The sequence below is a fragment of the Xenopus laevis genome, chromosome 4L (assembly GCF_017654675.1).
Source record: "Xenopus laevis strain J_2021 chromosome 4L, Xenopus_laevis_v10.1, whole genome shotgun sequence".
In the NCBI taxonomy this organism is placed as follows: Eukaryota; Metazoa; Chordata; class Amphibia; order Anura; family Pipidae; genus Xenopus; species Xenopus laevis.
In genome coordinates this window covers 18,277,343-18,292,213 of record NC_054377.1, presented here as the reverse complement: position 1 = coordinate 18,292,213, position 14,871 = coordinate 18,277,343, and the positions used below count along the sequence as shown (strand labels likewise).

Sequence of the window (14,871 nt, the reverse complement as noted above, 5' to 3'; positions counted from 1 at the left end):
GGCGAAGTAGGCGGTTGAAGTTTTTTTTAAAGAGACAGTACTTCGACTATTGAATGGTCGAATAGTCGAACGATTTTTAGTTCGAATCGTTCGATTCGTGGTCGAAGTAGCCAATTTGATGTTCGAAGTAGCCAAAAAAAAACATTCGAAAATCAGTTATTTTTTATTTTATGCCTTCACTCGAACTAAGTAAATGGGCCCCTTAATGTTTACATGATTTCCTAGTAGACTTAAGATATGAAAATCCAAATTATGGGTGCCCCCCTGACTTCCAATCTCCAGCCCCCCTCCATACCCTTCGCTCATGTCATCACATCTTTCTTTAGGGGGCCTCCAATTTGGGGGGAGTGGGTCTGGGCCAGCGGGGGCTCATGAGGACTTTGGGACCACTGGGTTTTTCCCCCGCCGGCCCAGTCTGACCCTGGGTATAGGTTTCCTTTGAAGTGTTGAGATGTCCCATAATGAAATTCTCAGGAAAGCAAAAGTGGCACTTCAAACAGGCAACAAGTGATGTTATAATGCTGAATACACTGCAGGCCTCCATCACTGGCACATGCTTAACAGTGTAATTCCCCCGATGCAAAGTCAGATGTTTGCATGATGGCAGCTGTAAGAGGCAAGTATGTGTTACTGGTCAGCCTTTATAGATTGCATTTTTGTCTAGCTATTAGAAATATTTTTATTTTGTCTAACTATTAGAAATATTTTTATTTTGCACAGCCTATTTACCCAGTTTTTATTCTTACACTGAACAATTCCTTTAAGCATCTAAAACAGCTTAGTATTTTGCACCATGCACTCTTACCAAGATGCCCAATTGGATTAAAAAAATATTGTTGCAAGCAGCAAAATCACATTTAATTGGACAGCACACCTACATACTAGGAGTAAAATGACTGCAGTCATCTAAATATGTAGATATTTTGTTTTCAGGACAAAAAGACCTACTCTGCCCTCCAAAACAGAAAATATGTGAAAGATTAGCCTGCCCTTCTTTCTGCTTCCAACTTTGTCCTTTGCCAACTAACACCAACAAACTCCTCCAGCAGAATTATTATTTGCAGTCAAACTCCAAGGGGGGGGGGGGGGTGGAGTGATACGGACACTAAAAAAACTTTAAAATATTAATGTACATTAAAAAGTAGCTTTAAGTCATGTTGATCATTTTTTGCAAGTTATTGTTATTGGCCAATTCTAAGCAACTTTTCAATTGGTCTTCATTATTTATTTTCTTTATGATTAAAGTATCTGCCTTCTTCTGACTCTTTCCAGCTTTCAAATGGGGGTCACTGACCCCATCTAAAAACAAATGCTCTGTAAGGCTACACATGTATTGTGATTGCTTTTTATTACCTGTACCCATCTTTCTATTCAGGCCTCTCCTATTCATTTCCAGTCTCTTAGTCAAATCAATGCATGGTTGCTTTGGATTGCTGAAATGGCAAACTGGAGAGACGTTGAATAAAAAGCAATATAACTCAAAAATCATAAATAATAAAAAATTAAAATCAATTGCAAATTGTCTCAGATTATCTCTCTCTCTCTCTACACCATACTAAAATAAAAGTTCATTTAAAGGTGAACAACCCCTTTAAGATCTCTTTACCCTCCCAACATCATAATCAGATTGCTTTAAGTTCCTTTAAGTAGCAACTGGAGCAAAGGATTGAACACTCATTTCAACTGCCCTTCAGAATACAAACCTGACCTTGGAAGCACTTGGGGCAAAGTCATAGGAAATCAGCCCAATGCTCTTAGGAAGCAGAAACGAAGACTCCTGAAAGTGTGCAGTCTCGTCAACAGAACAGGAATAACACTGCCCACACCAGACGCATCTCTTGAGGAGGTGGAAGCCTGCATTCACTAGCAATACTTGCATAAGCCGTAAGGATTGCAACTTAGTACAATGGGATAAAGGAAGTTTAGGAACCATAATGTCATTGCCCTTGAACTCATTGACGGACTGTTTACCCCAACTGCGGAGAATAAGGGCGTGCTTACTAACAACTCACAAGCAACTCAATATAGGGACCGTGTTTGATTCTAAATGCACTTTTTTGCAACATTAAAGGGCTTGATGTTTTCTTTTATTATTTGTGGTTTGAGTCATTTAGCTTTTTATTCAGCAGCTCTCCAGTTTGCAGTTTCAGCAGATTCGGGGAGATTTAGTCGCCCGACGAATAATCACCTCTTCTTTGGGTTGACTAATCATCCCCGAATTGCTTGCCCCTGCTACAATGAAAAAACACCTACAGCGTGGCACTTCGTTTTCCGAAGTCAGCCGCAGTTGCCTCACGAGGAAACTTCAGGCAACTTCAGAAAACGAAGCGCGACGAGTGCCATACCTCAGGTGATTTTTCATTCTAGCAGGCGGAAGCAGTTCAGGAATATTAGTCGCCCTAAAGAAGAGTCGATTAGTCGCCGGGCGACAATCTTCCCGAATGCCCCAGTGTGATCTTACCCTAAGAGCCTGGAATATGAATAGAAGAGGCCTGAATAGAAAGATGAGCAATAAAGTAGCAACAACAATACATGTGTAGCTTAAGGGCAGAGACACACATGGAGATTCAGGGAGATTAGTCGCCCGAAGAAGAGGAGATTTGTCACCGGGCGACTAATCTCCCCGAACTGCCTTCCCGCCGGCTAGAATGTAAATCGCAGACGGGATGGCACTTGGAACGCTTAGTTTTCCGAAGTCACCCAGAGTTGCCTTGTGAGGAAACTTCAGGGAAACATCGAGAAAACGAAGCGATTTACATTCTAGCCGGCGGGAAGTCAGTCCGAGGAGATTAGTCACCTGAAGAAAACTAATCTCCCGAATCTGACCGTGTCTCTGCCCTTACAGAACTTTTGGTTTTAATACGAGGTCAACAACCCCATTTGACATCAGTCAAAAAAGAAGAACCAAAAATTAAAGCTATAAAGAATAATATAGACCAATTGAAAAACTGCTTAGAAACAGTCATTCTATAACAAAGTTAACTTAAAGGCAAGTCACCCCTTCAATAAAAATACCTACAATAAGGGACAGAAAGATGATAAAGCCCTGCATGCAATTGGTCACTGCTGTTTGGCAGCCAAAGCGCTTTTACCTGATGAATTACACCCTTACAACAACTTGCTTTAATCAGGAATGTCTTGATGGTTAGATTATTAAGAAGCAAATAATATGGATATACAACTAGCTAAACATCGCTGCAGCTTTTTATATCAACAACAAACAGTCCCAGCAGTAGTTAATTCAATAGTGTGGTTTATCCCCCAGGCTAATGTCACAAACAGATTAACGGGGTTGTTCAACTTTGAGATAACATTTAGTATGATGTAGATATTGATATTCTGAGACAATTTGCTTTCATTTTTTATTATTGAAGGTTTTTCAGTTATTTTGCTTTTTATTCAGCAGCTCTTTATATTGCATCTTAACCAATCTGGTAACTAGGGTCCAAATTACCCTAGCAACCATGCATTGATTTGAATAAGAGACTGGAATATGAATAGGAGAGGCCTGAATAGAAAGAGGAGTAAGAAAAAGTAGCAACAATACATTTGTAGCATTACAGAGCATTTGTTTTTTAGAAGGGGTCAGTGACCCCCATTTGAAAGCTGCAAAGAGTCAGAAGAAAAAGGCAAATAACTATAAAAAAAAAAATAATGAAAGCCAATTGATTAGAATTGGCTGTTCTATAACATAATAGAAGTTACCTTAAAGGTGAACCACCCCTTTAAATGGCACACTGTAAAAAGCTCACAACAGATACTGTATATCATTCTAAATCAAATGTTTGGTGGAAAGCGAATACCTAGACATATATGGGTCACTATAGAAAAACAAAGGCATAAATCAGTCTCTCTCTTGCTGTGCATTTAGACTTGGATCACAAAATCCATGCAAGAAAAATATGAACTAATGAACAGCAGGAGAGCAAAAAAACTGGAGCTAATTATCAATGTGGGAACGGCAAACACATGGCAGGGCAGCTGTCCTTCAGCGTTGAAGCAGAGCATTCTGGGAGTTGTAGTTCACAGCAGCTAAAGGGCCTGTGAAACATTAAGTGCTTTGAGATTTTCAGGCTGAAAACTTGTATTCCAAGCAGGGCCCCAGTTAGAGAAATAGGGGTTCCCTGGTAAATGTAGGAACAGGGACGTTCTGAATGTGGGATTTGGTCTGAGGGTTCAGCAGAATCCCAGCACTTGTTGCAAGGGGTAGATATGGCCAAACGAATACTGGATTAACAAACCGTATTGTGGCACTTCTCAACAGGTTGCAGCCCCCATGTCAGGATGCCAAATTCCAAATCGAGTTAAAGGACCAGTAGCATAAAAAAAATTAAATTGTTTTCAAGTAATAAAAATATAATTCAGTGTTGCCTTGCACTGGTAAAACTGGTGTGTTTGCTACAGAAACACTACTATTGTTTATATAAATAAGCTGCTGTGTAGCCATGGGGGCAGCCATTCAAAGGAGAAAAGGCTCAGGTTACAAAGCAGATAAGCTCTGTAGAACATAAAGGTGTTATCTGTTATCCATTATTTATCCTGTGCCATGTAGCCTTTTTTCAATTTCTACTCAGCAGCTTGTTTATATGAACTATAGTAATGTTTCTGAAGAGAACACATCAGTTTTACCAGTGCAGGGCAACACAATGTGATATTTTCTTTACAGCACTTTCATTTTTTGGTGTTCCTGTTCCTTTAAAGTCGTCCCCGGAGAGCACATCATGTGTTTTAAATCATCATTCTGTATTTATCGCAGGGAAATTCTGTAAAATTGAAAACCCCTTATATTTATACGACTTTAAAAGGACAAGGAAAAGGTTAGTGAAATGCCAAGTCCAGACCAGGGTACTATTATTACATTGAGCGCCACAACGTTGCCATGTTGACTCACTCACAGCTGCCCCGGCTGGTGCCAATGCAGAGCATGATCTGTACTGTTGTGTCACTAGCCAACTCCTGGGGTCCCTGGCCAAAGTTAGCGGCACACACTCAATACAACCCAACTGCCAGGTCTGAGGTTGGCCATTATAACCCACGGAGAGCCCAACAAACTGCCATTTCTCACTGATTAACCCTTTAAAGCACTGGACATGCAACTATTCTGTGCAACTGTATATACCAGCGTAAGGACTGAACTACAACACTCCAACGAAAGGATGCTGGGAGTTGCAGTTGAAGAGCAGCAGGTAAAGAAGCACAGGGCAGAGAGGGAAGTGGACTGGACTGTTATTATTATACAGAGAAGAGTTAAAGACGGTCAGTAGGAGCATCAGGAACCCACAGGTCTCATTAATCGCCCCCTGTCTACATTGCCATGAGCTTTCCTGCCTAACTCGGGCCCTGTGACAGTTACAAGGACAGGAGGGTCCCACTAGTGCTGTATTTAAAGGAGCCCGAGTCTCACCAGAAGAACGTGTTGGTGCCATCATCAAACACCTCAGACTCTGTGCTACTCCGCAGCTCTCCTTTGTGAAGGAACTTATTAGCCGGGCTCCTGTTTCCCCGGGCCTCCTGTTCCTCGCAGTACAGTCCGTCCAGGGAAGCCTTCCTCCCAGTAGCGACTCTCCTCCCGTCGGAACGCAGCATAGCCCCACAGCCTCTCCCTGCTCGCACATGAACTGGCTCCTCAGATAACCTGCTTGCAGCGGCTTTTCTTATGCAGTATCAGAGGCTGCCTGTCAGTAATACATTGTCTAATCCATGAGGAGAGCGGCTGGGCGGGCACTAGCAGTGATGTCACCTTATAAACGCCCCTTGTGGCTTATTGCCAGCCCAGCTGCTCAATCAGGAGACAGCATTGCTGGTGGCACCGCCCACTGACATCACAGGACCTGCCTCTGCTTCTGAATATTCCCTTTGCCAGAATAGCGGGTTTTCCAGACAAAATGGGCAACTAATTTAAAGACCAGGCGGGTTTTGAAAGTACAAACTAGCCAAGGTACGTATTTGGGCTACTTTTTTGGGCCTTTTTACTTTGGAAACCAGCCAATGGTTTTTCTTACCCTAATGTGCCAAGCCTGCGTCTCCCAATGCATGTTGGGTAATGTAGTTTTTGTTTAGCAAGTTGCCAAGTTTAATGTAAAACTACAAAACCCAGAATGCAATGAGGATTGACTTGCGTAGAAGTCGGGATTTACCAGATTTCGGGCTCTGTACCCCAGTCTCCCCCCAGCATTTTACGGTGATTTCCCTCAATTTCAAGCAATTTTGCTGCAAAAATCTGCTGGCCACCAAAATGCCTAGAGGTTGACGTGTTTTACCAATATTTATTGAAATTGTCTATGTATTAGGGCCACCTTTTCCGGAACAAAAGACCGGCCTTCCTATATATTTATCTTTTTTCCCTATTAATAACATTGAGATCAACCATCATTTTTACAGGCCAGGTGGCAACCCTAGGGCCTTATGGGCCCCCCCCTCTATAGTTATGCCCCTGGTGACTGGTGGATCTGTCCCATTTTGCTTCGTGGAAAAATTTGCAAAACAGTGAACATTTGAAAAAGGCATATTGTCACATATATTCATTTATTTTTTAGACTTTTTCTACTGCACATATTGGGCTATTTTTGGGCAACTTTTGAAGTGCCTCTTGGCTAGTTTTGGGCTGATTTTGTAGCTGAATTTGGCTGGTTTTGAAAATTAAACCTGGCAACCCTGCATCTTTGCCTTGTGTCTTTCTTTTCAGGGTTCAGAAAGTGCAGGCAGAAGGGATTGTTATTGAGACTGGTGGGATACATTAAGGTAAAGTGTAAACTCCAGATCCCAGTGTAACCTGTAAAGTGTAAACTCCAGATCCCAGTGTCATCTGTAAAGTGTAAACTTCAGATCCCAGTGTCATCTGTAAAGTGTAAACTCCACATCCCAGTGTCATCTGTAAAGTGTAAACTTCAGATCCCAGTGTCATCTGTAAAGTGTAAACTCCAGATCCCAGTGTCATCTGTAAAGTGTAAACTCCAGATCCCAGTGTCATCTGTAAAACTACAGATCGCAGTGTCATCTGTAAAGTGTAAACTCCAGATCCCAGCCTTCAGATCCCAGTGTTATCTGTAAAGTATAAACTACAGATCCCAGTGTCATCTGTAAAGTGTAAACTACATACCCCAGTGTCATCTGAAAACTGTAAAGTGTAAGCTACAAATCCCAGTGTCATCAATGTGGCAATTGAAATAACCTGCAGAGTGGTCAGTGCAGTGCCAGTATTTCATTTCTGAAGGGAAAGTAGAAGTGGATGCAAATTAAATCCGGTATAGAAAGTACAAGGGGCAGAATTACTCCTGGGGGAACTAGATCTTGCCCTGAAGATCGTTCACAATCATTTTGCTTTATTGCTTACTTGGGCTATTCCTCTTTATTTCAGTGTATCTGCTGCTCTTGTTTTTCACACTCCCCTGTAAGTGAATATTGTCCTTTGTTACTGGACCCAAATTCTCTACTTGCATCTTTTTACTCTGTTCTTTCTTACATAATAAGGTGAGCAGATCACCCCACAGCTTCCGACGTGTTTGTTGGTGTTTAAAGTACAAATGAAGTGACTTATGGAAAGGTCAAAAGTTGTCACTGGGATGACAGATAAGAAGCTTCTTTTGTGCAAGTGACAGTGTAATAATCACTTTATTGCCCTGTTATCACATTACATAAACATAACTTTGCCACATGAGCCGATAGCCCAGTAAGCACCAGCTCCCAATCAGTGATAACTCTTATGTAATATAGGATTATATCACTTTTACATAGTATAAAATACACTTTACTAGTGATATATATACAGCATGCAGACATAAGGGGCAGAAAGTGGGTGGCACATGAATAACTCCTTGGACACCCTTAGTTTGCATGTGATTCACAGCAGGCAAGCTGATGAGCGTCTTTGTGTTTATTGATCCATAAGTAAAGCCTATTTAGAATCAAGGTTTAGTATCCCTGTATTTTCCTTTAAATGTGTATTGATTAAACACAACCAATGCACTGCTGCTCTGTATTCTTGTTCTTGTATAATCAGAGGATGCTGCTTCAAGGAATACTTTCTTGGGAAAAATATAGTTTTTCAAAGCAGATCAGTAAATAGTGCTGCTCCAGTAAAATTCTTCACTGGAAGAGCAAACAGATTTGTTTTATATTTTATTTTGAAATTTGGCATGGGGCTGGACATGATGTTAATTTTCCAGGTGCCCCCAGTCATGTGACTTGTGCTCTGATAAGCTTCAGTCACGCTTTACTACTACACTGCAAGTTGGAGTAATATCACCCCCTTTCTTCCCTAGCACTAGGGAGCACTACTTGGGTCGTATTGAAGTACAACAAGAAGAGGAGAAACAATAGCTGTCTCAAAGCAGTTCCATCCTGAAGTGCTAGCTCCTTCTCAAAGTTTAGAATCAGGCACAAACATTTACTGGTATAGGATAAGATTTTAAATGATAGAGCAAATTAGTATACATAATCCCTGTATTCCCCTAGTGGTCATTGACAGATCAGGCTGTTGTGCTAATCATTATACCAAATGCCTCAGATGAGGTTAATATCGTCACCACCACCAGGGAAGAATTGAAATGTACAATTGAAAATAAATCCTAATTTCCCTTTACATTTCCTCATAAAGAGGAAAACTGGCATGAAAATAAAAAATCTCGTTGAAATCAAGGGTCCCACATTAAAACAGATCATTTCACTTACTGCACAGCTGTTAAACAGGATGATGATAATAATGATAACAGCTAAAGCAAAATGCGGTGTAAAAGATTTTTAATAGAATTCAAAGGGTTTTTTTCTTCAGATACAGTAACAGAGTATATGGTTACAAGACAATGCTGTAATCCTATATGCCATGGAAAGTCAAGCGTTGGATTTGGATAGTTTAAAAAAAAAATAAAGGCCGTCGTCTTGTTGACTTGCTGCTCTTCTGTGATTGAATAATTTACAAGGGAATGTAGGCTGGTGTCTGTGTGGGAGTCACCCAGATGAAGGGCACTTGTTGCTTGTGGCAAGGTAAAAGCACTTGTCTTTGTGAAATGAGCAATGAGCTATTTCTGAATGAACTGAAGATATTGAATCACAAAGCATTCATGTGCTTAGACTCGTTTTATAAATCTACAACAAGCCAAAGTACAGGCGAGGGATCTGTTATCTGGAATGCCTGGGAGCTGGGGGTTTATTATAATTTGGATGATCATTTCTTGGCTAAAGTTTCTCCAGACCAAAGGTCTCAATATATTATATATTGCATTATAGGGGAGACATCTCCAGCATGTTGGGTTCCCTATAATGTATTATGGCGGCTTGGCAACTTTATGATCATGAATTTGTAACTATAATCCGTTTTAAATTACTAATAAAGCAGGGGACCAGGGAACATACATTGGTCAATCCCCTCTCTTGTATTTCCACCATTAACCTGAGATCATAAACAATCCTCTGTGTTTTTTGCAGTGGTGAGTTAAAGGGACATTATCATGTTCCTAAAAAAGGACGATTTCATAAAAAAGATAAAAGTGCTCCTTTACTAATTGTAATGGGATACTCACTGTCTATACATCTTCAACACACTAGCCCCTAAAGATTGGAGCAGGGTCACAAACTTGTGTAAAGGTGGCCATACACGGGCTGATAAAAGCTGCCCACAGACCGTGTCGGCAGCTTATTGGCCCGTGTATGGGGCCCCACGACGGGCTTCACCGATCGAGATCTGGCCGAAAGTCGGCCAGATCTCGATCGGATGGGAAAGAAAATCCCGTCGGATCGCGGCCGTATCTATTCGTTGATCAGCCGATATTGCCCACCTCAAGGTGGGCATGTCGGAGGGAGATCCGCTCGTTTGGTGACATCGCCAAACAAGCGGATCTCTCCATGTATGGGCACCTTTACTTGGGCATCCTGAGCTGGATTTGTACCCAATTTAAGTTGCTTATTTAATTGAGTTCCAGTTGCAGTACTGCTGTGTTAGCCAGGTACCATACATAGAAAATGTGTAATGAACGTATATTACAAAGTTGCTTAGAATTGTGTTTTTATTTAGCACAAAAAAAATATTTTTTTTTTGGGTTGACATTCCCTTAAAACCACACCCTATTCAGCTTGCTTTATGCTGATGATGTCACAATGCTTGTGCTGATGATGTCATAATGCTTGAACCACCCTGATTATGTCACAATGCTAATGATGTCACAATGCTTATGCTGATGCTGTCACAATGCTGCTTTATGCCGATGAAGTCATAATAACTAACTGTTGATATCTTGATCAGCTTGCTGTAAGCGCTCATTTGTGCTTTAGCTTTGGAGATGGCGAGACCAACTCTGGAGCTAAGAGCTATTTTTTCATTTTTTTCCTTTTTTTTTCTTTTTTCTTTATTTTTTATCATTTCTGTTTCATCGGGCTCTAAACCTTGCAGTAAGTAATAGTTCCATTAGGGTTGGGGGTTTAATTGATGTAATATCTATCTATCTATCGATCTATCTATCTATCTATATATATAGACAAATACAAGATTCCTCTGCACTCAACCCATTATCAATACATTTAAGACAGAGACATTTTGTGCATACTGCTACTGAAAAATGCCTTACCCTTTAAACAAAACAGGGATTGTTTGTCCATATATTGCAATATATTTAAGCTGGCCAACTACGTCAAAGTCATCCCATATCTGGCCAGTCCTATGCTCAATTTTCATCTGATTCATTAAGAATTCTATGGTTTAATTATACATTTTATAAAAGGGACGAATACGTTTTACCTGCAACTTACTAGCTGCTTTCAAAGTAAAACTCCCAAACTTGGCTGCCCTTTTATTAGACACCAGTGGGATCACCTGACTATAGTTGGAGAGGGTGGGAGCTACAACATGGAGCTGGTCACTGCTCATGTATAACTATAACAAACAAGGGAAAGTTGTGCTCACCACTAGTTTTTAAAATCATTAGGCGGGGGTGCAATGAGGGTGTGACCACAAAATACATATAGACAAATACAAGATTCCTCTGCACTCAACCCATTCTCAATATATTTAAGACAGAGACATTTTGTGCATACTGCTACTGAAAAATGCCTTACCCTTTAAACAAAACAGGGATTGTTTGTCCATATATTGCAATATATTTAAGCTGGCCAACTACGTCAAAGTCATCCCATATCTGGCCAGTCCTATGCTCAATTTTCATCTGATTCACCTCCAACTATAGTCAGGTGATCCCACTGGTGTCTAATAAAAGGGCAGCCAAGTTTGGGAGTTTTACTTTGAAAGCAGCTAGTAAGTTGCAGGTAAAACGTATTCGTCCCTTTTATAAAATGTATAATTAAACCATAGAATTCTTAATGAATCAGATGAAAATTGAGCGTAGGACTGGCCAGATATGGGATGACTTTGACGTAGTTGGCCAGCTTAAATATATTGCAATATATGGACAAACAATCCCTGTTTTGTTTAAAGGGTAAGGCATTTTTCAGTAGCAGTATGCACAAAATGTCTGTCTTAAATATATTGATAATGGGTTGAGTGCAGAGGAATCTTGTATTTGTCTATATGTATTTTGTGGTCACACCCTCATTGCACCCCCGCCTAATGATTTTAAAAACTAGTGGTGAGCACAACTTTCCCTTGTTTGTTATATATATATATATAAAATCTTATACTGTATATATAATCATATCTGGTGTTTCCATTCCATGCACCTGTAGGTTTACTGTCTATAACACACTTTAATAACATCTCCTGTTTTACTTTTTACCTCAATCACTAAAATGTGTTGTTGATTTGCATCTCTAATATGGCTTCAATTAAATAGAGTAAATAAAGTTTTTAATTTAGTCAAAAAAATGAATTCCAAACCCTTATAATTTACTGTATCCTGTTTGCCTCCATCAGATTGTGGAACTAGACCTCTCGTAAAACTCTACCTTCGCGGAACTCGCACTCTTGGAGGGATAAATACTGTGCCAGGAGCCTGGCCCTGGACAGTGAGTATTCAGTACAAAAAAGGTAGCGAGTATGTGCATTTCTGTGGCGGGTCCATCTTGAACGAGAAATGGATACTAACGGCGGCGAGCTGCTTCGTCAATTTGACAACGTAAGTGTGAATAAGTATCATTAAAGCGGTTACATTTTAGCATGTTATAGAATGGCCAATACTAAGCACCATTTCAGTTGGTCTTCATTATATCTTTTTTATAGTTTCAGTATTTGCCTCCTTCTTCTTCTTCTTCTGAAGGCTACAAATGTATTGTTGTTGCTACTTTTTTATTACTTATCTTTTCATCAAGGCCCTCTCCTATTCATATTCCAGTCTATTGTTCAAATGAATGCATGGTTGCTAGGGTAATTTGGACCCTAGCAACCAGACTGATGAAATTTCAAACCGGAGAGCTGCTGTTTAAAAAGCGAAATGACTCAAAAGCCATAGATAATAAAACAAAACATTTTCAAATCATCTCAGAATATTGGTCTCTACATCCTACTAAAAGTTAATTTAAAGGCGAACAACCCCTTTAATGAAAAACATGTAAAAATAATCCTTAGTAAAGGGAAAGAAACCAACATATCCTGATTGATGTTCTTTTCTTGTTTCAGCGATTTCAAGACTCTGAAAGTATTTATTGGAGTGCACCAGCTTACTCGATTCGGTGCACATGTCCAGAATGGAACAGTTGAAGAAGTGATCGTCCATGAAAAGTTTTCGTCCGTAAAAAGCCAGTCGTATGATATTGCTCTGATTAAGCTGAAAGAGAGCTTCCACTTTAATGACTACGCCCAGCCGGCCTGTCTACCCGCTCAATCAGTTAAAGTAGAGGATATGATGTTCTGCAATGTAGCTGGGTGGAAAGCTTTGGACGGTAAGTTCAATGTTTCATGATTACAGAGTGATAGTTATATACTGATTATTTTGGCATTGCAGTTAAAGGGGTTGGTTCACCTTCAAGTTAACACTTTAGTATGTTATAGATTAGCCAATTCTAAACAACTTTTCAATTGGTCTTCATTATTTATTTTTAATCGTTTTTTTATTTGCCTTGGTCTTTTGACTCTCTCAGCTTTAAAACGGGGGTCACTGACCCTATCTAAAAAACAACAACTGCTCTGTAAGGCTACAAATGTATTGTTATTGCTACTTTTTTATTACTCATCTTTCTATCCAGGCCCTTTTCTATTCATATTCCAGTTTCCTATTTAAATCAGTCCATGGTTGCTAGGGTAAGTTGAACTCTAGCAACCAGATTACTGAGAGAGCCGAGAAGTAAAAATGCCGCTGAATACTGAATATACTGAAACCCCTAATTTACACACTGGGATTTGCCTGCACTAATAGTAGTGGAAAGTGGAAAATCATTGTCTGTTCTGTTTCTTTTTGTTATTTAGGGTCAGAATCTGCAACTATCCAGCTTCAGTCTGACACGGATTTTGTGCCTACGGATGTTTGCAACGGCAAATTACATTATAAGGGCAAACTCCCAAAGAACACCCTGTGCGCCAGAGATATTAGCGTTGACACCTGCATTGTAAGAGAAAACTTCTGCATACAATCTACTGCACTTGCCTTTTCCTCTCCAAAAGTGATTAAGGTGGTGTTCATTTTGCTTTTTCTCTTTTCCAGGGTGATTTAGGAGGGCCTCTTATATGCCAGAGAAAGTTATCTTATTCGTATATAGTGGTTGGAGTAAAAAGCTGGACAAACGGCTGTCCCACCAGGGCACATCCTCGGGTTTTCACTGCCACCCAAGCATTCACTGAATGGATCGATAGGAAGATATACGGGAGCAAAAGTAAATATGCGATTGCCGATGCTTTAGGGAAAAAGAATAGGACTAAGAGGTCTTTACTAGCACGGATCCTTCTGTCTGAGTTACCAACAGCACCGGGTCGAGTTACCCCGTGCCCGTCAGAAGCAACTCCGTTTAGACAAACAAAATCACTGAAGTTGTACCTGGCTAATTTGCGGAAGCCTAAAGCAGCCACTCAAGTACTCAGCAGTACTTCAACTGGAACTCCTCTAAATGAGCAACTTCCTTTGGATACAAACCCAGCTCAGGATGCCCAAGTTACACCAGAACCTAAGCGTGTGGACCTGCTCCAATCTATAGGGACCAGTTTGATGAAGATACACAGAGGGATCAATGAGTATATACGCGGATTCTCTAATGGGCATGAAGCAGACTTCAGCTAAGGTGGCAGTCTAAAACTGGACGTATTGATTGCCCTGATCTTCAGGAATAATGATAAAGATCTACTGTGCTCTCAGGGAAACCACTGTGCTGGGAGGGTAGGGTGGTTTGACCACAGTGGCCTGAGAGCAGTAATGGTCCACACTGTTGTTTGCTTATCCATTTTCACTTTGATAATTGTTTAAATAAAGTTTAATCTCTCGTGTGTTTGTAAATGTGTAACTTTGATCTCACGTGATGTATTGAAGTCACTAAAAAATGAACGAACCTGAGGTTTTCTAGCATTATTTTTCTATTTTCTGTTGTTTCAGCTGCCAGTGCCATTCCCAGGGAACCAAATTATCTGTTTAATTACTGACACATTCAAATACTGAGGGCAGAGTTTAAGGGAAACTGCTGTGGGGGGGGAAGCAGGGGGTAGTGAGCGACTGGCAATAGGTGCAAAATCACAGGTGACCTGCAACCCGCAATTATGGCAACATAGCAAGTGACCTGCAATTTTGTGGGGGGGGGGATGAAAGGTTTGGGGTTACATTGACCAAAAGACCAAAGATGATCAAGTTCAACCCCTCCACATGAAAACCAGCATCCATACATACACACACTGACACCTCCATACCCTCACATTGCCTTGCATTGGAATCTAAGATGCCAGTGGGCCCAGGGTAAAATATCTTATTGACAAGTCCCCGCTGCCCCAAGAGATTAGTGATAGCGCTACCC

General features: G+C 40.5%; 2 protein-coding genes across 4 annotated transcripts in view; one reads left to right on the top strand and one right to left on the bottom strand.

Annotated features, from left to right (window-relative positions):
* ptdss2.L (phosphatidylserine synthase 2 L homeolog) overlaps window positions 1-5,703 on the bottom strand; it is a 34,857-nt gene extending 29,154 nt beyond the window's left edge. The window contains 1 exon segment of the mRNA NM_001135228.1: window positions 5,405-5,703. Within this exon segment, the coding sequence (NP_001128700.1) occupies window positions 5,405-5,586 (182 nt within the window). The 5' untranslated portion in view covers window positions 5,587-5,703.
* Window positions 5,704-5,742: 39 nt separating this feature from the next.
* Window positions 5,743-14,411, top strand: LOC108713848 (acrosin). Of its 3 annotated transcripts, XM_041589948.1 has the most exons (6): window positions 5,743-5,938; window positions 6,686-6,741; window positions 11,858-12,059; window positions 12,560-12,822; window positions 13,346-13,485; window positions 13,581-14,411. In XM_041589948.1, the coding sequence occupies exons 4-6, from the start codon at window positions 12,783-12,785 to the stop codon at window positions 14,148-14,150; spliced, it is 750 nt and encodes a 249-aa protein (XP_041445882.1). In that variant the 5' UTR covers window positions 5,743-5,938; window positions 6,686-6,741; window positions 11,858-12,059; window positions 12,560-12,782; the 3' UTR covers window positions 14,151-14,411. The 3 variants fall into 3 exon arrangements, with proteins under 3 accessions (XP_041445882.1, XP_018113006.1, XP_041445883.1); XM_018257517.2 differs by lacking the exon at window positions 6,686-6,741; XM_041589949.1 differs by lacking the exons at window positions 5,743-5,938; window positions 6,686-6,741 and adding an exon at window positions 11,231-11,253.
* The last annotated feature ends 460 nt before the right edge of the window (window positions 14,412-14,871 follow it).

Bases quoted from the DNA above. Each gene is read 5' to 3' on its own strand.
- LOC108713848 (XM_018257517.2), top strand. From the start codon at position 12,783: ATGATGTTCTGCAATGTAGCTGGGTGGAAAGCTTTGGACG. The intron at 12,823-13,345 runs GTAAGTTCAATG...TTTGTTATTTAG, and splicing joins TGGGTGGAAAGCTTTGGACG to GGTCAGAATCTGCAACTATC. The intron at 13,486-13,580 runs GTAAGAGAAAAC...TCTCTTTTCCAG, and splicing joins TTAGCGTTGACACCTGCATT to GGTGATTTAGGAGGGCCTCT.